The sequence below is a fragment of the Salminus brasiliensis genome, chromosome 15, assembly GCF_030463535.1.
Source record: "Salminus brasiliensis chromosome 15, fSalBra1.hap2, whole genome shotgun sequence".
Lineage (NCBI taxonomy): Eukaryota > Metazoa > Chordata > Actinopteri > Characiformes > Bryconidae > Salminus > Salminus brasiliensis.
The window spans coordinates 20,700,231-20,724,838 of NC_132892.1; the positions used below are offsets into that span (position 1 = coordinate 20,700,231).

Genomic DNA, 24,608 nt, shown 5'->3' on the forward strand with positions numbered 1-24,608 from the left:
ATCACGACACCTCAGCTCACCCCTAACTCTCCAGCTCATTCCCAAAAGTATTGGATGGGGCCCAATCATTCCAGGGACCACAGTGTCCACAAACATTTGGACATCTAGTGTATTTTGACTTGATTTGAAGTCATGGCTTTAAACACTCGTTTAAAATGTCAGATCTGGACCATATTTCAAATCAGTGCCTGCCCAGAAAGCGCCACCATCCTGGTCAATGTGTAGAGAGTGACCTCTAGTGGGGAGATTGCAAAGTGACATGCTGTGCACTGTGAGAAAACACGCATGACCCATTTTTGAGAGTGAGCAAACAATTTAGTGGGGACAGCAGGGCAAAGAACGTAAACATGCCTAGTTAAAAGAACCATTTAAAGACAGACAGACAAGCACACAAAGAACGTCTGGAGTCTTGACTGAAAATAATTTCACAAGCCTTTATTTAAATAGCAGTCACAGTACAGTTACAGCAGATACACGTCAAATAAAACAGCTTTAAAATGAAACGAGAGGACAAAACACAGATACAGGCACCACAGGCTTCGATTTAACTTGAAAAAGAAAAAAAAAAAAAGGGTCACTATTCACATACATACTGTGCTAAGGCACGGGACCCAAGTGAAGGGAAAGGTCTGTTCAAGTAACTTCACTTTGTGAGAACCGTAAAACACTCCTCACACACTTTCACAGTTACAAGTGCCAGAATAGGGCCACAGAGTAGGGACGGCTTGAGGGAAGGCTATGGCAACCGAGAAACATCAACTTGGAGTGTTGGCTTAACTAACGAGACTAATGAAACTTGATGAAACAAACATGGACATGGACAGTGCTTTTGAAAAGGTTGTGTTAACTTGCAACTCGTGAAGTGTTGCTAACTACTGAACATAAAATGCTAATTCAGTGACACACCGGGGCAAATCTGTGCAGTTGCAGAACGGAAAGCTGGTTTTCCGGCAGCAAAAGCCTTCCCAGTTGCTATCGCTACTTTATGTTTTTGGCATCTCACAGTATATTGTGATCCTGACATCACAGTTAATGAGCCCTCTGACCAATCAGTGTTTTACTGAGCACTGGAAACATCTTGACCAATCACAGCTCAGGGATTCCAGAGTGTTCCTAAGGGGAACGTTCACTAAACAAGATGCATGTAGCGAGATAATCGTAGCGCTACAATTTTCTCCATATCGATCGGGCAGCCCTACTACAGAACCAGCTGGTCCTTCCCAGAAGGGCAACAATACAATATAAAACTACCCTGATGTTCCTGAGAAGCACATGATGCCTTTTTGTGCTGATCTGAGGTCAGTTCTTGTGGTTCTCACAGAAGATGAGGACTTGTCTTCGACAGGTCGATGTGTTCAAGGTTTTCTACTAGGCAACCTGTAGCAAAGAGCCTTCCCTCATCAACTTCGTAGACCTTCTGCAGTTTCTGAGGAGAACAATCCTGCGTAACCTTCCTCATGTGCAACAGTCGGGCTTCTTCTTCCTGGCCTCTTCTTCCTCGTAGTCTTCCAAACACACGGTAGGCGACTCGACCCTCGCCTGCTTTTGGATGATGGACGGCAGCACCAGCTCGAAAAGCGTCTCGAACAGGGCGTCCACGTTGTAGCCCGTCTTGGCGCTTGTCTCGAAACACATCTTTTCCGCCACAGGGCTGGCGCCCTCGTCCAGGGCTTTGTAGCAGATTATGCGGCTGTAGAGCGCCATGGCGTCCTCCCGGCAAACCTGCTTGTGAATGGTCGGCGTGTGCGGAGGGGTGGGGCAAGAAGGGGCGGCGGAGATGGCCGACTCCTCTGGCCCAACGTCCTCGGGGGTTATGATCTGGGCGAACGGGTCCGTGAGGTCGGCCTTGTTGCCAACCACAGCGAAGATGCAGTCACTGTTGGCAGAGTCGGTGAGAGACAGGAAGCGCTCCTCCAGCTGCAGCAGGCTCTGCCAGTTGGTGACGTCGTAGGTGAGGATGATGGCGGCCGCGCCACGGCAGTACATGGAGCCCAGGCCATGGAACTGCTCACGACCTGTTACAAGAAAAAAATATAAATAAATAAATAAACAAACAAATAAATATCAGTCAAACCAGCAGAAACCTTGTAGACCTGTATTTAACCCATAAAAGTCCACAGTGACGTAGGGGGGGCTTTAAAAGATGTGGAAAATTCCTTACAGCACTTTTCCCCTCACTTCTAACTTGTGAAGATCCTACGTGACATTTACTCTTATTTACTCTTATTTACAAAATGTTGAAATACAATGTTGAAATGAATGAAATGAAATCCCGCTCTATTCAGACTCACGCTTTCTTCAACTGATCTCTTCAAATGTGCACAAGCACTGATAACAGCAAAATTCCCTCCCTTTCCCACAGCTTACAAGGCTATGCCACTCTTTCATGACCTTACTAGGCTTAGTACTGCTGCCACAGCTGCCAAGACAGAACTCCACAATCTTTCAGTACCAAGCGGTCTGGCAAATCTGCTTAGTCATTTAATTACATTGCAGGAAAGATAAAAAGTGGTCCTTTTGAGGCTTCCAGCACCACTGGTTAAGCCAATATATACCCTGAATAAGATTGACAAGTAAGCGAGCAGAAGAGTAAGGAATGATTAAAAAAGTAAAAGTTTGATTTTCAACATCATGACTTTACAAATAGGGCAGTGACTCCAGCCTCCAGTAAAGGTGCACGTATTTGTGTCCTCTGCATTTTACACATCTGTGGTAGTGAACACACACAAACACACACTAGTGAACTAGGGGCAGTGAGCGCACACACCCCCAGAGCGGTGGGCAGCCAACTCCAGTGCCCGGGGAGCAGAGAGGGTGAAGGGCCTTGCTCAAGGGCCCAACAGTGGCAGTTTACTGAGCCCGGGAATCGAACCCATAACTCTGTCATCAATAGCCCAGAGCTCTAACCGCTGAGACACCACTGCCCCAGTGATCAGATACCAAAAAGAAAAAAAAAAGGGCATGCGGTATCAGCTGAGTGGTACAGTCTTAGTCACACACTCACAGAAATGCCCATGGCAATCACAGCAGTAATGTACAAATGCTCATGTTTTTCATATCCGTTTTCTAATTCAGTGCTAGTTTAGCTCCTGTTCAGACCTCTAACTTGGGTGTGGACGTAAAACCATTTCAAAGCTTTTTAAATAAAAAATAAAACAAACAAATAAATAAATGATCATATTTTGATATATAAGCTATAGCTAAAACATTAAGACCCAAGAACTGGGGCTTGGACCCCAAACAACAAGAGAAAGTAAGCTAGGAATAGGTTACATCTAAAATAATATTAACCAAAAAATATCAAAAAGACCACAAACTACTTCATACCACAATACAGCTCTCTTAAAAAAGAGGAAGAGGTGCTCATTTGTGTAGCAGTCTTGTGGCCTACGGAAGGGGTGGGGAACTGAAGGCTTCAGTCCAGCACTGTTGTTCTGCTATGACGAAACTAAACCTTGTAACCAGCGGCTGACTTGAAATTAAGAGAGTTTAGGCGGGGGGGGAATCTTGCCCTCCAAGACTGAATGTAAAGGTAAAGGTGAAGGTGCACGTATTTGTCACTGTACAGTGTACAGCGAAATGTGTCCTCCGCATTTAACCCATCTGGTAGTGAACACACACTCACACACACACACACATGTGTTAGGGGCAGTGAGTACACACACACACCCAGAGCGGTGGGCAGCCAACTCCAGCGCCCGGGGAGCAGAGAGGGTAAAGGGCCTTGCTCAAGGGCCCAACAGTGGCAGCTTGCCGAGCCCGGGAATCGAACCCACAACCCTGTTATCGACAGCCCGGAGCTCTAACCGCTGAGCCACCACTGGCCCATCCATGGTCTACAGGAAGCTTGTACCGTCCCTTCTGAAGGCTCAGTCTCGAGATTTTGTGTACTTTCCATATAGAATCCGAGCGTATTCAATTTTGCAAATTTGTAAAAGCCCAGCGTGCAACACTACACAAAGTGGAACCCCTTCCTAAATACAGCATCAAAGCTGAACTGGGCTAACCCAACATTACTCAGACATGTAACATTTATTTATGACAGAACATGTCAGAAACATAAGAGCAAGAATAATAAAATCACAGGAATATCAACAACCCCTACAAACCATAAGGGAGGTCTAATTCGGTCTGTTGTCTTCACTTATACTGTAGCGCTCCCCCACCCTCTCATCCACTGTACGCTGTCTAGTATATGTCCGATGGGTGTGGGTGTGTAGTCTATTGTAGAGAGCTGTGTATGATCTAGAGGTGGGCGATATGGGGAAAAATTAATATCACAATATTTAAATAATTTTTTTTATATGATATGATATTTATCACAGTATTTCATCATGTAGACCAAATGCACCAATAGTGTACATTTAATAAAATAATTTTTTTTTTTTGTAATAAAATTAAGTGCTGACAACTGCTGACATCCACAATACACTCATAAAATCATATTATGCATCACGATAACAAAATCTATCGCAATATGATAAAATATAGTCATATTGCCCAGCTCTACTATGATCCCATGTACAGTGCTCCACTTCATTAAGGTGACCTGTACACCTGCTCACACATGCAATAATTTGATCAGCCAATCATGCTGAAGTAGCATGATGTATAAAATCATGTCGATACGGGCCAGCGGCTTCAGGTAATCGGGGAATGTGGTCAGCGATTTTGAGCATGGCATGACTGCTGGTGCCAGACGGGCTGGTGGAGTATTTCTAGAACTGCTGCTCTCCTGGGATTTTCAGCACAGTGCATGAGAGGAGAAGTCAACAGAGTATGGCCAGACTGGTTGGGCGCTGACAAAAAGGCACCAGTAACTCAGGTAACCTCTGAGAAGAAAACATCTCAGAATACACAACACATCTAACCTTGAGGCAAATGGGCTACAACAGCGGAAGACCACACTGGGTTCCACGTCTGTTACAGAAGAACTAGAAGCTGAGGCTTCAGTGGGCACAAGTTCATCAAAACTGGGAAGCTGAACACTGGGGAGAGAAAAAAAAACAAACAAAAAAAAACCCATAGCCTGGTTTGATGAATCTGGATTTCTGCTCAGGCACGCAGGTGGAAAGGTCAGGATTTGGTACAGCATGAATCTATGGACCCAACCTGCACAGAGTCAATAGTCCAGGCTGGTGAAGGTCGTGTAATAATGTTGAGAATGTTTTCTCTGCATTAATAACAATTAATCATCACTGTAATGCCAGCTGCTCATTACCACAGTTTATATGGTCTTCTAATGGCTACTTCCAGCATGATGATGCACCAGGTCACAAGGCAAACAGGGGGTCTTCTCAAACTGGTTTCATGAATATGACAAGGACATCAGTGCTCCTCAGTGGCCTTCCCAGACACCAGATCTGGTGAATTGGGAAACGTCCAGAATGAAAGTGGCCCTGAAAACCCCAGAAGAACTGCATGACGTGGAATCGTGGAACTGCAAATCGCGGGATTTGGTTAAACATGGGAATAGTATGCAGTATACAGCTGATCAGTCTTCAGGTACTGATGATGTCTACAATAGAAGTGTCCCACCCAGGTTAATTTGCCCCCGATCCGATCAATTAATCATCACTGTAATGCCAGCTGCTCATTACCACAGTTTATATGGTCTTCTAATGGCTACTTCCAGCATGATGATGCACCAGGTCACAAGGCAAACGTCTTCTCAAACTGGTTTCATGAATATGACAAGGACATCAGTGCTCCTCAGTGGCCTTCCCAGACACCAGATCTGGTGAATTGGGAAACGTCCAGAATGAAAGTGGCCCTGAAAACCCCAGAAGAACTGCATGACGTGGAATCGTGGAACTGCAAATCGCGGGATTTGGTTAAACATGGGAATAGTATGCAGTATACAGCTGATCAGTCTTCAGGTACTGATGATGTCTACAATAGAAGTGTCCCACCCAGGTTAATTTGCCCCCGATCCGATCAGAGTCTCCTAATGTTGAGCGTCAGCCGATACGATCCAACATCCATACAGTTTAGATAAGTCAAGCATCTTTAGAAGCAGTTTCTATAATGAGACATTCTGGACTGACTGATTCAGTTTGTTCAGTTTGACTGATTCACTGTTCTTATGATGATTTTATATAGTTTTATAATGTGTTTAATATCTTTGCTAATCCAGTCAGCAATTGGTGTAACCTAAAATAGCAGAATGCATTCATAAAAAGAAAAGCTCCTTTACAACACTGCAGTCAAATCACTTCCTGTGTGTATGTGTGTGTGTAGTGATACCTATTGTTGTTAGTCTACTGGTGTAAAATGGGTAAATGTGCTGTTATTTGGGTTTCTGTAACCTGTGTGTATTAGTATTAGCATTAGCCTCTATTCGGTTCTGAATGTGCTCCTCAGTGCTTGTTTAAAAACAAAGAAATGTGTGCGGTTCTCCCGCTGGCAAAACAGAGCGTTTCAGCGTTCGTGATAGTATCTAAAGTTTCAGATATTATGGTCCGTTTTCATGCTCCACTGTAAAACTGCTCTCAACTCTTTTATATACCCTCTGAAAATGTCCTTACTTAAGCCAGTTGGACAATAATGTCCTTTATCATCAATGGTGCCTTAAGGCCACTGGATGGAGCTCTGAATACCATGGTTAAAACAAAGACTCTGAGCCAGACTGAGATTAAAATATTTGATACCCATCTATCAAAATATGCCTGAATCAGCCCTCAATGGGACATCCCCAGTCCAAAAAGCGTTCTTCATACAATTTTACACTTCCCACTTATACGTAGTTTTCACATTCGACAAATCAAAAGTGCAAGTTCCTGAACCTCCAACTTCCATCATTGCATAAGTTGCCAATTCAGGATGTTTTACAGTTCTACAGTGATATGGAAACAACTGGGGAAAGATGAGAGTTTCCCTGTTCTTGTGTCACACTCAGTAGTCCTGAACTCAAACTAAAGTTCAGCACGTAAACAGACCTACAGGACTCCTCGCACGGCTGCAAAACAGTTATGACGGCTTTTCAAAATGACTAACTGAACGTATTACAAAATTAACAGCTTTCTTAGGCTACAGGTTTTGGGACACCTTTCTCTGGAATCAAGGGTATTAAAAGAGTGGTCATCCTGCTTTTGTTGGAGAAACTGTCTCTGTTGTCCAGAGAAGGCTTTCTACCAGACTGCTGTGAGGATTTGATCGCAACAACAGCCTTAGCAAGGACAGGATGCTGGATGATCACCACCCCACCTCATCCTCAACTCCCCAACTAATCTCAAATGTACTGGATGGAGCACCACCACCACCATCATCATCATCATCATCATCATACCAGAGAACACAGTTCCACTGCTCAATGCCGGGGGGCTTTATGCCCCTCTAGCCCATATTTGTCTGTTTCAGAGAGTCCTATTTTATGGCCAATACTTTTCTATTGAAACAAACTGTGCATCAACAATAGGTGCAACTTACAGTAGCTGAATGCATTCATATAAAAGGGGTGTCCTAAAATATTCGGACATGTAGTGCAAAGTTCGGTTGACCCGGATTGAGATACATGAGTCTTGTAGCACGAGTACAAGACCAGGGAAGTAAGCTACAGACCCCCAACATGTTTTGACTGATGATAAAGGATAAAATGTTTACATCTGATTTTTCCAGTGAACCATTCCTTTAGACTAACCTAAGCACCATTTACACTTACACACATCATCAACAATAAAGGGCACAGATACCACAAAAATTACTGATGCTCTACATTTTTTTTTTTAAACGTAGAACATTTGTTTACGTACTTTATGACGAAACCAAACGTTTAATCAACCAGTAAAAGCAAGTCTTAAATAATTATTACAGTTAAACAGACATTTAATGTAATGTTTACATTTACAGCACTTTTCATGTGGTGTTTGTTTGGTTCTGAAACCAAAAGTTGCATTTCAGCACTTAAAGTTTAGTGGTTTTTCCATAGAGCCGTAAATCTGAAATGTGAATTTTTAAATCAGTTAAAATCTGTTAAGTTTAAGTAGTTAAGCTTAGCAAGATTTTGCTTCCATAGTTACACATGTTTATTTTTTTCATTTTTTAAAATGTGCAGTTACTCAACCCGTAAACTCTGTTATTTCAAGCTTATTATGTCTTGTTTGGGAGAACATATGAAAAAGCACAACCTATAAAAAGTGGAACACCCTAAACATCAGGATTTACAGCCATCAATGAGTATTTAAGTCAGATCTGGTGTCAGTATCGGTACTTGGTACTGGCAGGTACTTTAAAAACTGGTATCGGTGCATCCCTAATTTACACCTATAAACATTATCGGCAATAGAGAACACTGATACCACAAAGCTTACTGACGGCCGACATTTAAAAAAAAAAAAAAAAAAAAACGTAGAACATTTGTTTACGTACTTTATGACGAAACCAAACCAGCAGCTGAAGTTTAGTAGCTTCTTACATAAAGACGAGAACCTGAAATGTGAATTTTAAACACCAGTTAAAAGCTGTTTGGTTAAGCTTAGCAAGATTTTGCTTCCCTAGTTGCACATGTTTATTTTTTCCATAGCTCTGAAGCTATTCATAAATGAAGCTGTTATTTCAAGCACATGATGACTTATTTGGGAGAAGATATGAAAAAGCACAACCTATAAAGAGTGGAACACCCTAAACATCAGGATTTAAAGCCATCAATGAGTATTTAAGTCAGATCTGGTGTCGGTATCGGTACTTGGTATTGGCAGGTACTTTAAAAACTGGTATCCACACATCCCTGATTTACACTGTCAGAAAAAGGGTAGGCCTACTGTACAGGGTCCCCAATGCCATTAAGGAGTTTAGGAAAGTGCCCTACATTCACTTTCTCTGGGGGTGGAAGTGCGTTTCTGTACTTCTCCCTAGCCTGAACTTTTTAAATAGACAGAATAGGCCAAAATAAAGGAAAATTATTCAGCAATATTATGATAGTAACTTTTTTTTTCCTGGGAGAGAAGGAATTCACTATGGTGGGCTCTAATGCTGTGGGAAGCACGTGGAGGAAACCCAATGGGTCAGAGAAAGTTCTGGAAATGGGCAATCAGGATTTTTTACATTTCCAAGTCGTGCTTTTATCTTGGATAAAAGGCTTTAGTGGGCTTTTTAAAAAGCGCTAACCTGCAACAGCGTTCCTGCAAAACCGCACCACAACAAAACGCCTGTAGACCTGACCAGACCTACAGACCTCCGAAACGCCTCCAGACGGAGCTAGCCTACCTGCCGTGTCCCAAATAGAAATGTTGTAGCGTCCCCACTGCTTCAGGAAGAAAGCTCCTCCGACTGTACTCAGCGTGTCTTTAAAGCTCCTCTCGGTGTACCTGTGGAGCAGCGACGTTTTCCCAACGTTCATGTCCCCCAGGATGACCATTTTAATGTCAGGCTTCCTCATTTTTCTGGGGGCAGGCATTTTCTCCAGCTCTCCGAGGCGGGCTGCTTGGTCCCTGTGGGCGGCTGCGGCTGCTGCTGCTGCTGCTGCTGCTGGCTGACTGTGGCTGACTGGGTTTCTGAAGCCCCTCTTCAGAGTTTGGTGAACCGGTCCCTGCTGATCTATCAGGTGGTCTCCACTTCGGACACGAGTGTACGGTTACGGTCCTGCAGACTGCCCTGAAAAACGCAGGGTCCCCACCTCGCCAAAATCACCGCGGGTCCTGGTCAGGAGCGGAGCGGAGCCGGTTATCCCAGACTTGGTGGGAAGTTGCTGATTTTATGAAGCAACTAATGACGACACGGGAAACTCACGAGGCAAGCTGCACGCAGGCTGGAAAAATGCGCACAATTGCGCAATCTACAGAGTGTTTGTGTGTGTGTGTGTGTGTGTGTGTGTGTTTTCTGACTGCACGAATTTCTCACACATGACAAAGCACGTTGTTAGATGATGACCATATCAAGTAGTGGGTGAAAGTAGATTTGGTGGGGACTCTGGTCTCTATTGGCCTGTTTAAATTCTTCAGCATGTTCTTATTGTGGAAAATTTAATTTCCTACTTTTTAAAAAAAAATCTACCAACACTTTTACACACATACTACTTTATCATTTTCTTTAAAAAAAGTTTTTGTCCATTCAATTACATATTTGCTGTTCCAACCCTGGCTAGTGCGCCCCCAAGAGGTCACTTAAGGCTCCCTTAAAGCAACATTGTGTAGTATTTTTACCTTCAAAATCATGTTGCTGCTCCACTGATCTGTAGTAGGAGAATAGCGTCTCTATCATTCCCGTTCCTGGCTCGACATGCAGAACAAGCCTCTGGAGAACCGTGTTGCACTGCTTAACCAGTCACATTTTTTAAAAACACAGCCTTTTAGGGCAGTGGTGGCTCAGCGGTTAGAGCGCCGGGCTATCGATAACAAAGTTGTGGGTTCGATTCCCGGGCTCGGCATGCTGCCACTGTTGGGGCCCTTGAGCAAGGCCCTTTACCCTCTCTGCTCCCCAGGCGCTGGAGTTTGCTGCCCACCGCTATGAGTGTGTGTACTCACTTTCCCCCTAGTTCACTAGTGTGTGTGATCTGTGTGTGTGTGTGTGTGTGTTCACTACCACAGACGGGTTAAATGCAAAGGACACATTTCGCTGTGCAGTTGACTATACAAATACATGCACCTTTACCTTTTCTCTTAGTTTTGACCTTCTGTCCACATTAACATCACTTAAAGTGACAGGAAACAAGGGTTTTATAAAAGCTCTCCAGGAGGATTTTGAGAAAACCTCAGAACAGTATTGGATTGAGCATCATCATCATTTCCAGAGAACACAGTTTCACTGTGCTTCACTGCTCCACAATTCAATGCTGGTGGGCTTTATATCCCTCTAGCCCACACCTGACATAGGTTCCTGTTGATCTGCTCCAGAGATTCCTGTACCTGGCTCAGCGCGCCGGCTACTGCACTATAGAATTTTAATAAAGCGAGCAGAACACTCTTCAGGAAAAGTGTTACACTGCTTAACCAGCCGATTTTTTTAAAAACAGCCTTTTAACCTCGTTTTAGCCTTCTGCCCACACTAACATCACTTAAAGTGACTGAAAACATTTTTATAAACGTTCTCCACTGGGGAGGATTTTGAGAACTCTGTTTTCTACGGACTATATTTAGGTCTGTTTTGGGCGTTATGTTGTGACTTCACATCAAACTGTATGAGGCATTAGGCACCCTGCTGGGTTGGCATGCTCATGCAAGTGTTTTAGGCCCGGTTTTCTGTTCTTGCGTGAACAGAGATTTGGACAGAAACACTGCTCGAGTCAGAGGGATAGACCTATAATGTAAAAAATATCCAGATTAAAGCTTAAATATGACAGAAACTCAAGAAGGACTGTTTTAGGACACATCAGCTTGTATCTAGCACAATACAGGGTGCAATCTATGATTCACGGAGGAGGAGAAGTGTGGAGGTGTCTCTACTTTGCTTTAGACTACATATAAGAGGTCAGCAACTAAGTTCAGCTGCTCCTCACCTTTAGGTAACAAGTTTCAGTGATGATGGCTGCAGCCACAATCCCCATAAGCCATTGTCATAAGGCCTGGCTTGTGTGGCAATTTATATATGTCTTTACCTTTATGTACAGACACATCGTTTTTAGATTTTAGGATTGGCCCATTTTACAGCCCTGGTTATGGTAAATACAGTTTTCATTGTAAAAGCATATTTAATTCCAATACAGAGTGGTTGGGAAATGGGAAATCACATTTCATAAAATATGTAGAACATGAGTCCGACAATGTCTCAAACATGAGTTATCAGTCCGTCAGAACCACAAAACACATTGTGAGGACAATGTCTGCTTTCATACAAAAGATCAGACATCAAAAGTGCTGTTACAGAGTTACAGAACGGTTTATGTTACATTCACTCTTGGCCAACCACAGCAACCATCATCCTAACTGGCAATGGTGCAAACTGTGTGCACCATTATATGACTCATAACCCACCAAAAGATGCTTTTTCAGTCTGCCAGTGCAAAATGTGGCCCCAAATTTGGTCTTTAATGTACTAGAAGCATGTGTTCATTTAGTGGATCGCAGTCCCAGTGTGGTCCAAACCACAGGCGTCTAGCTTTTCTTGTCCGTAGTCTCCCTCTGGAGCTGCGTGATCTCCCATGTGGAGTTGATCCCTCTGTCCTGAAAGCAGAAAACACAATGTAAGAGTCTCAGCCTTGTTGAAGGAATATTCCAGCGTGTGTTAATGTAATCTCGATCTGCCCCCCTTTTGTGTAGTAACTACCACAGACTAGGGGTCTACACAGCACCGCAAGCTAAACGTTTCTGCCCACTCCTGCCACCATTGCATTCATTAGAAGGAGTGTTATATACCATTCACCATTTAATCTTGCATATAATTTATTCACATATAAATTATTTTCTGCTGAAAGAATAAAAAAAAGTGTAATTTTATTGTAAAGTAACTTCTCCACAGGTCATTTAGTCTCAATTAACACATGTATTTTATGGAACTAATATATATATATATATATATATATATATATATATATATATATATATATATATATGTATATATATATTCATGGTGATCTTACTGACAGGAACAGGTCATAGATCAGACTATTCTGAGACTCTAAACCTACTCTGCGAAGCTTTATAAATATATAGTCCTAGAACTGCCGAGCATCGAGTTGAAGAAATAAAGGGAAACCATTTAAAACCAACCTGTGCTCCTTCGAACATTTGCGCTCTCTTATGAGTAAATATTAAACAAGCTATACAACACTTTAGAAGTGTTGAGAAGAGACAGGTATAAAGTGTGGGAACTAGATTCTGTTCTACTTACTAAGAAAAAATAAAATCTTACCTTAATATGAACTCCCAAGGGCACAAGATTTTTCCGCAGGGCATCACAGGTCTCCAGTAAGGGCACTCTGTCAACAGGGGGTTTCTTTCTCTGGCGCTGGACGCTGTTCTGAAGGTCCTGAGGGACTTCATCATCCACAGAAAGAGCAAAGTTTCGAACCTTGGTACGGAAGTGAACCAGCTGCTCCACCACATTGTGAAGGACACCAGACGAGTCAGCAACACCGGACTCCTAAGAGACAGGATATGAAATGCAAATTGAAGACTATAAACTGATTGCATGGAGTAAATAAAAATGCACACACACTGATGTAGTGTACCACAAGCTGTGGTACTCCAAATAGCTTAATGAAACTGCATGCAACCATCAAACGCTTGTCTCGGCTTGTGTTGAGTTGTTAATGTTGATATATTGATTATAAAAAAATGCATAAGTGATATGCTGTTTTCCCCAATCAGCCAAGACATGTCTGGTGCCTGAGGACTGCTTGTTTAATTTTGAGGGTAATGTAGGTTACAAGTGATGAAAGCTTATGGTCTATCAATTAGCCTTGGCTTAAGAGAGAGAGAGAGAGAGAGAGAGAGAGAGAGATGGTTTTAAGGTTTTTGGTTTTACTCTGAATATACTTTTGTCCACTTCTGTGGATCAGACGTGGCACCACTAGTGGCTGCATGGGTCACAAGTTGCATAAGGTTGGAGGGTTGGAAACTCTTGCCATAAATAACAGTATCAGAAACTACAGTGCATCCAGAGCTCCACTGCAAAACTTAGCCATAAAATTAAAAGAAAATATATATATGAAAGTGTATATATAATTTATATATAATATATATAATTTTGTCATGATTATTTATGAAGTTAATGTCTTTTCTGATCAACTACATTTGAGATGCATTGCAAATCTTGGTCATTTTTACTATTTGCTGAGCTACTGTTTTAATGTTGATGTACGACACAGGACCTGTATAAATCAGACAACTCTTTTATATGAATGCCTGATATAAGAACAAGAACACACACTGCACACTGTTATGCTAAACACTTTCAGACGTGCAATAGTGCAGAATATGCAACACTCAATCAATATACTCTTGCTGACGCTCCTCCGATTGTGCTGTTTACATGTGTAAACATGTTGTGTGTATGTGCAGTAGAAGAGAGTAAAAACACAGATGTCCTCAGACCTTTCTGTCCAAGAGATCAACTCCAAGAACATCCATGATCTCTCTGATGTAAGCCACCATCGCGCCAAAAACTGCCGGACTTCTAGACGTCTTATCAACCTTAGAAAGACATAAGGCATCAGATTAAACTCTATTCATCATTACTAAAAAAACAAGCAAACTGAAACAATTAAATTAATTAAAGGAGAAAATACAGGGGCCCTCAAAAGACCAAAAATACATAGACATACAACACTGTTAGACCAATGAATGAGTGCTTTTTATCACTAAACCGCATTATATAATTCAGGTTCTGGCTATATATAGTATACATAGTCACTATTTGCTTTGTATGAGCTTACTTTGACAGTGATGGGCTGAAGCTGACAGTTGCCATGGTAAATGAGGCTCATGAGTGCATCCACTGTTTTCGGCGTGTCAAAGTCATCTGCTAGCGCAGTTCGGACACTGGCTTGTGTCGATGATAACCTTAACAGAGCATACCACAACAATGTGACCACATACCAGGGGTTTAAAAAGTACAGAAAACTGTTCTTAAGTGAAAGAATAGGTGCTTTTTTCCCCCTCAGTTTCTCAATTTAGTAAATATCCAATTCCCACCCACCAGCTGAGACTCCCCCTATTACACCAATGCCGAAGGCTTACATGTGCTTCTTTAGAGGCACATGATCTTTCTGAAATGAATTGCTGAACTGCCAACTGCACTATATGGACAAAAGTACTCGGACACACCTCTTAATCATTGAATTCAGGTGTTTCATTCAGTCCCATTGCCATTAGTGTATACAGTCCAGCATCTAGCCATGCAGTCTGCCGTTACACACTTTAGTGACAGAATGAGCGGTTCTATAGAGCTCACTGAATTTCAGCGTAGTACTGTTGCAACAGGTCAGTTGGTGAAATTCCTTCCCTCCTATATATTCCACCATCAACTGTGAGTGGTATTATTGAAAAGTGGAAGTGTTTAGAAACCACAGCAACTTAACCACGAAGTGTCAGACCACTCAAAACGTTACAGAGCGGGTTTGTCGAATGCTGAGCTCAGAGCATAGTGCATAAATCTCCAATGCTCTGCTGACTAAGTAACTGCAGAGGGCCAAACCTGCTGTTAGAGCTGTAAAGGGGGACCAACTCCATATTAATGACTATGGATTTAGAATGGGATGTGATGGGAATGGGAAGTCTGTAGGTGTCCTAATACTTTTGTCCATAGTGCATGTTATGTCAGCTGACAGATACCCAGTTACCTAGCTATCATAGCACTGAGTGATGGGGAGTAAAGAGAGTAATGCCGGTTAAGCTCTCTGGGACTTCTGTCCATGGATGGCTGTGGCATCACCGGGGATCACACTTGCAATCTTTCCATGATAGGACCGATTCATAAGACTGCTGTGATATACAAATCTTTCTAAATACTACTTACGTTAATATACCTTATTACTATAATCAAGTATTTCCACCCTTGATGATTTATCCAATTCCTTTCTTCCATAGAGTAGTCTAGAGTGCTACACATTCAGTGCAGTTTCCTACCTCTCCCATAAAAGGTCCTCCTGTATTGTTTGGCACAGTAAGTGACCCTGCATGTAGGCCTGGGCATTGTGGATGAAAGAAGAGATGGCAAATAGCGTGGACCGAGCCTCGCTCATACTGGCATCACTGTAGTCAATCCCTGGGAGAGACAGAAGCATATAGTGTGTTATTCAAAGACAACTGACCTTGACTGGTCATTTTAACTCTATTAGTATATTTCTTCTACTCAAACCTTCACTATATGCCCAAACATTTTTGGACACTCCTTCTAATGAATGCATTCAGCTACTTTAAGTTGCACCCATTGCTGACACAGCTTGTCTAGTCACTGTGGAGAAGTACTGCCAATAGAATAGGACTCTCTGGAGCAGATAAACATGAACCTATTGGCACCATGCCCAATACCAGGTGTGGGCTAGAGGGGTATAAAGCATCCCAGCATTCAGCTGTGGAGCAGTGGAGCTGTGTTCTCTGAAATGATGGTGGTGCTCCATCCAATACTTTTGGGATGAGTTGGGGATAAGGTAAGGTGGTGATCACCCATGATCCTAACCTCACAAACACTCATTACTGAATGCAATCAAATTCTTACAGCAATGCTCCAAAATCTAGTAGAAAGCCTTCCCTGGACAAAAGCAGGATAAAGGCTTGATTTCAGAAGAAACTGAAGAAAATGAATGAGCAGGTGTCCCAATACTTTTGTCTGTATAGCGTATCTGGCCCAGCTTATTAAAAATCAGGTGTGTGACTGGAATCACTGGCCTCACCAAAGTTACAAATCACATTTGATTGTAAAATAAGTGAATGTGAATTCCAAGAGTCCTGTTATTCACCAACTTGAACTTGATCTATCAAACTCCTGTCTGGTTGGAGAATGTTGCTACTTTGATGGAGCTGCAGAAAACGTCCCTTAAGAACTGCTGTGTAATCCAAATCATATTTGTGTAAAATCTTGTAATATTACTAAATATTATTCATTCCAAACTTTTAAACATACATATGTTATATGGTTTACATACAGACTGTAGAGCTTACCTGATCTGTACTTGCTTAACAGGCAAAACAGTCTAAACTCATTTGCAGTGTAGGACTGTAAAAAATCCTATGAAAAAAAGAGAGCGAGGGAGTGTCAGATTAGGAATGAAAGAGAATTAAACAATCAGTATTACTACAGCAGTATTCTTCCTTTTTTCTAACTATATTAAAAATTCCACAATTTTTCAAGACTAGCCCTAGCCAGTATACTAAATATGTACCAAATATATCCAAAATGTAATATACTTAAACAATTACCTTTATTGTAATATAATTCCTTAAAGATTTTGACATCTTTTCTGAACTGCCCTTCAGATGAAGGTGCCCTAAAAAAATATAAAAATGAAAATAATAGGTTTGTAATGTAAGTTAACTCAAACACTATTCATTGCTTACAAACAAAAGTTTTAAAGATCTGCAGTAAGATATGCACCAACCATAAAAACGTAAATTATACTATCCAGTCATGGACAGACCTCTCCAAAAGAAGAACACTCACAGACAAAATTCCACCATGAATAAAAACAAAAACACACCATACTATCCTAACATTTTCCGTGAGAATAACATTAACACAAAGAGATTACTTGAAAAGAACCAAAATAAGCTAGAACTAATTAACAGAAACCAAGAAAGCAATAAAGTGCTGAGGAGCTCCACCCCTGCAATCCAATATTCATATAATTTAAAACTTTATGAGCTTCTGGTGTTCATGTTTAAGGAACTGGCAATTGAGAAGTTTTTAGGGAACATGAGTCTGTTTAGTTTTTGACCAAAGGAAAATCAGAATTTTTAGCACCTCATAACTGGTATCTGAAAATGTCCATATTGTCTGAACACAAATGCCTTTTGATGCAAATGATACGGCATGACTACATTTATAAATATCCTTAGCTCCACAACAGTGTGCAACTAGAGGCTTTACCTGAGTGCAAGAAGTAGTTCCCCCATTGGTCACACTTGTGGAAAGCCTCACACTGAGCTATTTCATTCTCATGATGAGGAAAGGCTAAGTCTATGCCTCCTGAGTGGATATCCAACTGGCTCCCAAAAACAGAGCTGCAAGAAAGAGGAAGGGTCATTCCATGCCTAATCAACTGAATAGAAAATCAGAGAGGTGTAGTTATAGAGTATATATTATTACAATTATTATCATTATTATTGTTATTAAAACAATTCACTACAATTGTCATAAGACGGTAGAGACTGGGGTACAGACAAACACAGGGTAAAATATAGCATGAGCTTTTTTTGTAGATGTTTCTCCAGATACACCAGAAGAAAATGAAAAGTATATTTCTTTCCATTTCTTCACCCTGGCAAGTGTTTTTAGCATGTCATTCTGATAAAATATGCTCTGATATTTTATGTACATTCTAGTTGCCTAGTAAGAGTGAGAACAAGCCAGGATAAAGTACAGCCTCCGCACAGCGGTTGTTACAGTGTTACAACTATGACCCTCAACAAAAAAAAGGTCCATATGCCTCAATATAAATTGAAAAGTTTTTATACAGATATTATGTAAATTAATCTTTTTTCACTGTAATAAGGTAAAGTGCTCATCTCGCTCAAACTAACTAACTAGCCCCTCCATCTGTTACAATTCACCCTGCCTATCCACCCTATTTTGCTACGTAGTATTTGGCTACTGCTGTGGACACTAATCATAAATTTGTGCTATTTGGAGCTAATTAGAGCAGAGCTAACAAGCTTTCCAACACAACATATAAGATCGCAGCGCTACAGGGCACCATATCCAAAGAAGAGAACCTGTGTCCGTGGCTGAAGGCGATACATTTTTAAACAATCATCCACCCAAACGTATGTACATCTGCTCTTACCATTTTGTGGAGGGGAAACCAAAGCCATAACTTCCTTACCAAGAGAAATGGCTCAGTTAAGACGTTCCAGTGAAGCTATCAGGTAAGTTCCTCCTCCACAAAACAAACATATGGACGTTTGGATGGGTGACCGGTGTGGTTCAGCTCCCTCAACCATTGACGCAGGTTCTCTTCTATGAAAGGTGGTGGATGTAAGTTACATGGTGCCCCACAGCACTCCAATCTGTTTTGTTGTGTTCGTAACACTGTTGTTTACACAAAATTCTCCTCTTCTTGTAATTATTGTGACACCCTCTAACTCTGTGCAACATTTGGGCTCTCTGTGCTGCTGGATGAACTGTTTATAAAACCATTTATTTGTAACAGACAATAAAACAACTGCAAAAAAGTGATACATAACATATAGTAAAACATATATAAAACATATAGTAAACATTATATATGCATACTTAAAATGTTGAAGCGTTCTGCTGCAAAATTTTGTCACAAGGGGGCCTGAACTTTTCAAATATGTGAGAAAGTGATGACGCATTAAAGAAGATTCAAACTGATCATAACAAAACTGATGTCATCTACTGACATTTGAGCCTTCCAAGACAGAACTGACATAAGAGTTTACCTGGCAATGGTAGAGCATTCAATGTGCCATCCAGGTCTTCCCCTTCCCCATGGAGACTCCCAGTATGGCTCCTGTGGCTTCGAGGCTTTCCATAGGGCAAAATCACGTGGGTCCCTCTTATCCCTGACCCCTGAGAAATAAAAGATTGTTTTCAGGAGGGGAAAAACTAAACTAATAGCATATATATTAAACAAACCCTCTACAAGAATACCTAATTAACTGCATAATTTGCCAATCACACATATGGTAATACACTATATGTCCAAATGTTTGTGGACACCCCTTTTAATGAACACATTCAGCTAATTTAACTGACACAGACGTGCAAATACACACACACAGCTTGTCCAGTCCCTGTAGAGAAGTACTGCCAATAGAATAGGACTCTCTAGAGCAGATACAAATAAACCTATTGGCAGCATGCCTAATACCAGGCCTGGGCTAAGGGGGTATAAAGCCCCCCAGCACAGAGTTGTGGAGCAGTGGAACTGTGTTCTCTAAAATGATAAAGGTGCTCCATCCAACATCCTGACCCCATATTTTCAATAATCTTAATTTTAGAGGAAACATGAATGGGAAGTGGTCTTAATACGTTTGTCCATTGGCATATGTGCGATAGCAATGTAGCAAAATGCATATGTGAGCCAACTGAGTGATCAACCAGCATTGTTGTGACAAAAGACTAAATTCTGAATAAATATTACCCATCAACCTCTATAAAAACTTGCCATATAAAAAACATGCACCACATAAATAACAAGAATTAGGTTTTACACTTCTGTGACAAAGTACCTGGTGCCTCAGCAGCATTGCCAAAGTTCACAAGCTTGCCATAACGACTGCCAATAGACTTAGTATCGAAGTAGACATCCCCTGTGTTAAAAGAACATACATGAGACTGCCCGTCGGCACTAGCCAACAGCAACGGCATATTCAACTCTGGAGTCTTCAGATCAACCTAGAAAACAACTGACCTTGACGTGTGGCATAGGCATGACCGTTGGAGATGATGCCTTCAATGAAGGCCACAATCTGAGGTATGTTCTCTGTGACTCTCATGTACACGGCTGGAGGAACCACCTAGATAAAAAAAACAGCAGAAATGTGACCCTCAAACGTTCAAACCTTCCAATATATAACCAGCTTGTTTGCAGATACATGTATAACCTGATGCAGGCAGGCATATTCTGATACAATGCAGGCAGCATGAAACCTAAATACTTTTGTAGAAAGCTGTAAACATCTAAGATGTTAGATGTGTCCTAAATGATGTAGACAAGACCGCGGTAAGGTGTAGAAAGGTGTAGAACATTGCGAATTAAGTGCTAATAGAATTAATGTCTAGAATGCCTCATAATGATCAAATCTTAAGGCAGATAACAGGACAAGAAATGACTGTAAATACACTATATGGACAAAAGTATTGGGACACCTGCTCATTCATTGTTTCTTTTGAAACGAAGGGAATTTCTACGACATTTTGGAGCACTGCTAGTGAGGTCAGGATGTTGGGTGATCACCACCCCGCCTTATTCCAAGCTCCCCAACTCATCCCTAAAGTATTAGATGGAGCACCATCCATCATTCCAGAGAACACAGCTCAATGCTGGGGGCTTTATACCCCTCTAGCACACACCTGGAGTTAGGCATGGTGCCAGTAGGTTCATGTTTGTCTGCTTCAGAGAGTCCTATTCTATTGGCAGTACTTCTCTACAGGGGCTAGATGAGCTGTGTGTGTGCATTTGCATATCTGTGTCAGCAATGGGTGCAACTTAAAGTAGTTGATGGCATTCATCAGAAGAGGTGTCCACAAACATTTAGCCATTACTTGCTTTTTGCTTGTTTGAAAAGTTTCTTGTTTCTTGTCAGCAAACACTGGCTGATTGAACACGTCTTGTATAACACACTGAAATGCAGATGTTTGACCTTTAGAGCCATCATGTCTTTCTTAAACTCCTCTTCATACATTCTGGCCAGCACAAGTGGCGAGGTGTTCTCCTGTGAGTGGAAAACGAGACGCCACTGAAACACAGACATTCTACAAAACACCTTCAAAACATACAACATTTCCCTGATTTCAATTAAACCTAAACTCAGATTTAAAAGAATTTCCACTTGTGATTACAGTATTTATTTTACTCAAGACAAAACTGACATTTCTGACTGTGGAATTGGTAAGCCAGCTGTTTAACGCACTTGCCTCAAGGCCTCTCTGTATGATCTTATCATCGATGTCAGTGATGACCATGACATGGGTGACGTTTATGTCGAACAGCCTGGTCAAAATCCTTTGCAGAATGTCAAATCTGACATAGGAGCTTGATGTGAGGAGGAAATGGGAAAAATTAAAATGCTGCCATTAATCAGGGTACTGAAAGTCAATTAAAACAGCTGCAAGTGTCAAGACATTAAACATTACCAGTGACTTTAACATAAGAGAAAACAGACAACCAAGAGTTTAGAGTAATAAACCCTGTTAATGTCAAAACTACTCATTCAGTCTCCAGTCCATGACACAAAATGTAAAAATTTCAGTCTTACAGCCTTTGTGACTGAACCCATTTTGCTACACTTATACACCAAGTAACTAAGCAAATAACTAATGTAACAATTTTAAAATATAAACCAGACACTTGAAATTCGACTCAGGCTCACACCCTACAGACTCAAAACTAGACAAGCACCTAGAAATCTAAAACTCAACTCAGACTCACACCCCAAAGATTCAGAGGAGCACCTAGAAATTTAAACTTAACGCAGACGCAGACCCCAAAGACTCGAGACTGTACTCAGACTCACACCCAAAACACATGAGATTCGCCTTAGACTCACATCCCAAAGACTCGAGACTCTACTCAGACTCACATCCCAAAGACTCGAGACTCTACTCAGACTCACATCCCAAAGACTAGAGACTTGAATCAGACTTACAAATCAAAGACTAGAGACTCAATTCAGACTCACATCCCAAAGACTCGAGACTTTACTCAGTCACATCCCAAAGACTCGAGATTCGCCTCAGACTCACAAATCAGACTAGAGACTTGATTCAGACTCATATCCCAAAGACTTGAAATTCGCCTCAGACTCGAAATTTGATTCAGACTCACATCCCAAAGACTCGAGATTCACCTCAGACTCACAAATCAGATTAGAGACTTGATTCAGACTTGCATCCCAAAGACTCGATTCAGACTCATATCCCAAAGACTCGAGATTCGCCTCAGACTCACAAATCAGACTAGAGACTCGATTCAGACTCATATCCCAAAGACTTGAAATTCGCCTCAGACTCAAATCCCAAAGACTTGAAATTCGCCTCAGACTCAAATCCCAAAGACTTGAGATTCGCCACCAGCCCTTTAACTTTATGGCACCCAAATTGTCAGCTTAGACTTACCACGCATGGCCGAGATGGGCATGGTCATAAACGGTGGGTCCACAACTGTACCTACACACACACACACACAAACAGACACACACACACACACACACCAGAGACAACACTGTTAAAACTATTTAAAAGCACGTAAACCCAGATCAACTAAAGATGTCTTACCAGGTCGCTACTCCCTCTTTGGCCAGAACCAGGGGCTCCTTTTGTTTGGAGAGGCTGTTGTATGCCTTAATGCCAGTGTCATAACCTGCCGGCTTGATCCACTTGGATCCAGCCTCAGAGCACACTGCTCGACTCGAGCCCACCGAAACTGCGTTTCTGACCAGTGTCAAAAAGGGCCTCATTGTGAGCTAACTGTGTTTATAGCAGAGCTAGCACTCTGCCCTGGGTCCTTCCTGAACGTTTAGCTGGAAAGCGAGCGCCTAACTGCCCTGTTTATAACACGACTGGTCGCATGAGGCAACAGACGGTGGCACTTATCTCCATTTTCGGCTTTAATGGTGGGAGTGTTGCGCTCCTGGCACCTACTGGAACACGAGTCGTGGGCATTTAATACCACACAAAGAAACAGTCACCGACAGCCTAATCTAAGCGAGTAACACTGCGTGTATCGCGGGCTGTCCGCACACACTTCGCTTCTGTAACTGACAGCCAGTTCAAAATGGCCGCATGCAGTGCAGCTCGCCGGGGGACAGGAGGACACAGTGGAGCAGAAGTGCTAGCGCGAAGGCACTTTAAATAGCAGTGCTTTATCGAAGAAGGCACACAGGCTTGTGGTCTTGAAGTGTGTTCATGCAGCCCATTAAAATCATTTATTTCCAGCACACAATAACATCACCTCTCCGTCTTGCGGGTTTAGTTTTTGGGGAGGGAGGCGCTAGGGAGTCGATCCCCGAAAGAGTCGAATCTTTGAATCAGGACATTTGTGAATCGAGAGTCGAATCCAAAGCTTCAAACTCGATTCCACACAACGACGTTGTGAAGTGAAGTTTGGACGTAAAACAGAGACCCATCATGTCAGAAAAACAAGTTATAGAATTAGGGGGGGGGGGGGTTAATAATAAATAAATAAATAAATAAAAAGTGTAAACACAGAATCTCAGCTAAACCACAGCTTCTACACACAAGTAGTGCATGCAGTGTTACCTAGTGAATCTTTCTATCTATGCTTAATAAAGTGCTTAGGGACTGTAAAATACTGCTCTTCCTAAGGGGCTGACAGATTAGGTTGTCAACTTGTAACATGGTTGTTTTGGTTAGTTTTTTGTTGTTGTTGTTGTTGTTTTTTACCAACAAACTTAAGAAAAGCTTCTACCTCAGGGCAATACCTAAACAGCTTCTACCACAAGACCTGAACAGCATCAACGCAGACTGGGACCACTGTAGCTGTACCCCAACATTGATAGTTCTAGATCAACGTAGACAAGACAAGACAACCATATGGGCCATTATGGTTAGACAGAAGGAATTTGGTCTCTGCCTTTAACCCGTCTGTGCAGTGAACACACACACATACACACTAGTGATCAATCACACACAGTGACAGTGAGCACACATGCCCGGAGCGGTGGGCAGCCAGTTATAGATACACTTGCCACCTAATCTAAATGACTTGTTTATAGGGCCACTGAAATTCAGTAAACGTGCAGTATCCCCAGTGGAATATTCCAGCTGCTATACAGATTTGATATTTTATTATATATTTTTAAGTATTACTAACTCATATACCAACTGCAATTTAGTAAATAGGCAACATCCTAGCTGCTATATAGATGTAATATTGGATTTTTTTTTTTAAGCATTACTAACTCATACACCAACTGCAATATCCAGGCTGCTATATAGATTTGATATTTTATGTTATTACATATTTTTAAATATAACCATTGCAATTCAGTAAATGTGCATTATATCAGTTGCTATGTACATTTTATTCGACCATATTTCATATCTCTGTATTGTGAATTAACTTTGTAGTTTTATTGCTGATTGTTGAGTGAGTCCATCTCCATTAGAATCGACTCGTCACTCGGAATCGCAGTCGACTCCAAACGTTCGCGAATCGAGCAGCTCTTACGCTGGTCGCCCCGCCTACTCGCCCCGCCCACTCGAACGCGATTGGCTCAGAAGACTTTACGCGACCCGGTGACGGAGCCGCTGCTGTTACATTCATAGACGGCTCTGATTGTAACCCAGTGAAGCCGCCGATTACAACA

At 41.8% G+C, this 24,608-nt stretch overlaps 2 protein-coding genes across 3 annotated transcripts; both read right to left on the reverse strand.

Moving 5' to 3' along the window:
• Positions 1-455: 455 nt before the first annotated feature.
• On the reverse strand, positions 456-9,394 carry LOC140535743 (ras-related protein Rab-20-like). The gene is made up of 2 exons (XM_072657207.1): positions 9,205-9,394; positions 456-2,015 (listed from the first exon to the last, which is right to left on the reverse strand). The coding sequence occupies exons 1-2, from the start codon at positions 9,392-9,394 to the stop codon at positions 1,456-1,458; spliced, it is 750 nt and encodes a 249-aa protein (XP_072513308.1). The 3' UTR covers positions 456-1,455.
• Positions 9,395-11,348: 1,954 nt separating this feature from the next.
• On the reverse strand, positions 11,349-23,292 carry cars2 (cysteinyl-tRNA synthetase 2, mitochondrial). 2 transcript variants are annotated; one of them, XM_072656887.1, is made up of 15 exons: positions 22,555-23,292; positions 22,396-22,446; positions 21,196-21,313; positions 20,922-20,993; positions 19,970-20,075; positions 19,788-19,868; positions 18,996-19,125; positions 17,461-17,594; positions 16,794-16,861; positions 16,536-16,602; positions 15,501-15,639; positions 14,309-14,435; positions 13,968-14,066; positions 12,784-13,014; positions 11,349-12,095 (listed from the first exon to the last, which is right to left on the reverse strand). In XM_072656887.1, exons 1-15 carry the CDS (start codon positions 22,734-22,736, stop codon positions 12,027-12,029), a joined length of 1,674 nt encoding a protein of 557 aa, XP_072512988.1. In that variant the 5' UTR covers positions 22,737-23,292; the 3' UTR covers positions 11,349-12,026. The 2 variants fall into 2 exon arrangements, with proteins under 2 accessions (XP_072512988.1, XP_072512989.1); XM_072656888.1 differs by lacking the exons at positions 22,396-22,446; positions 22,555-23,292 and having other exon boundaries at positions 11,351-12,095; positions 21,192-21,278.
• Between the last annotated feature and the right edge of the window lie 1,316 nt (positions 23,293-24,608).

What these genes read in the sequence shown, in the direction of transcription:
- LOC140535743 (XM_072657207.1), bottom strand. Translation starts at nt 9,394, where the DNA reads ATGCCTGCCCCCAGAAAAATGAGGAAGCCTGACATTAAAATGGTCATC. An exon ending in TTCTATTTGGGACACGGCAG is followed by an intron (nt 2,016 to 9,204) that starts GTAGGCTAGCTC and finishes TTCTTGTAACAG; the next exon opens with GTCGTGAGCAGTTCCATGGC.
- cars2 (XM_072656887.1), bottom strand. Translation starts at nt 22,736, where the DNA reads ATGAGGCCCTTTTTGACACTGGTCAGAAACGCAGTTTCGGTGGGCTCG. An exon ending in GGAATTATATTACAATAAAG is followed by an intron (nt 16,603 to 16,793) that starts GTAATTGTTTAA and finishes TTTTTTTCATAG; the next exon opens with GATTTTTTACAGTCCTACAC. An exon ending in TTCAGCCCATCACTGTCAAA is followed by an intron (nt 14,067 to 14,308) that starts GTAAGCTCATAC and finishes TGTCTTTCTAAG; the next exon opens with GTTGATAAGACGTCTAGAAG.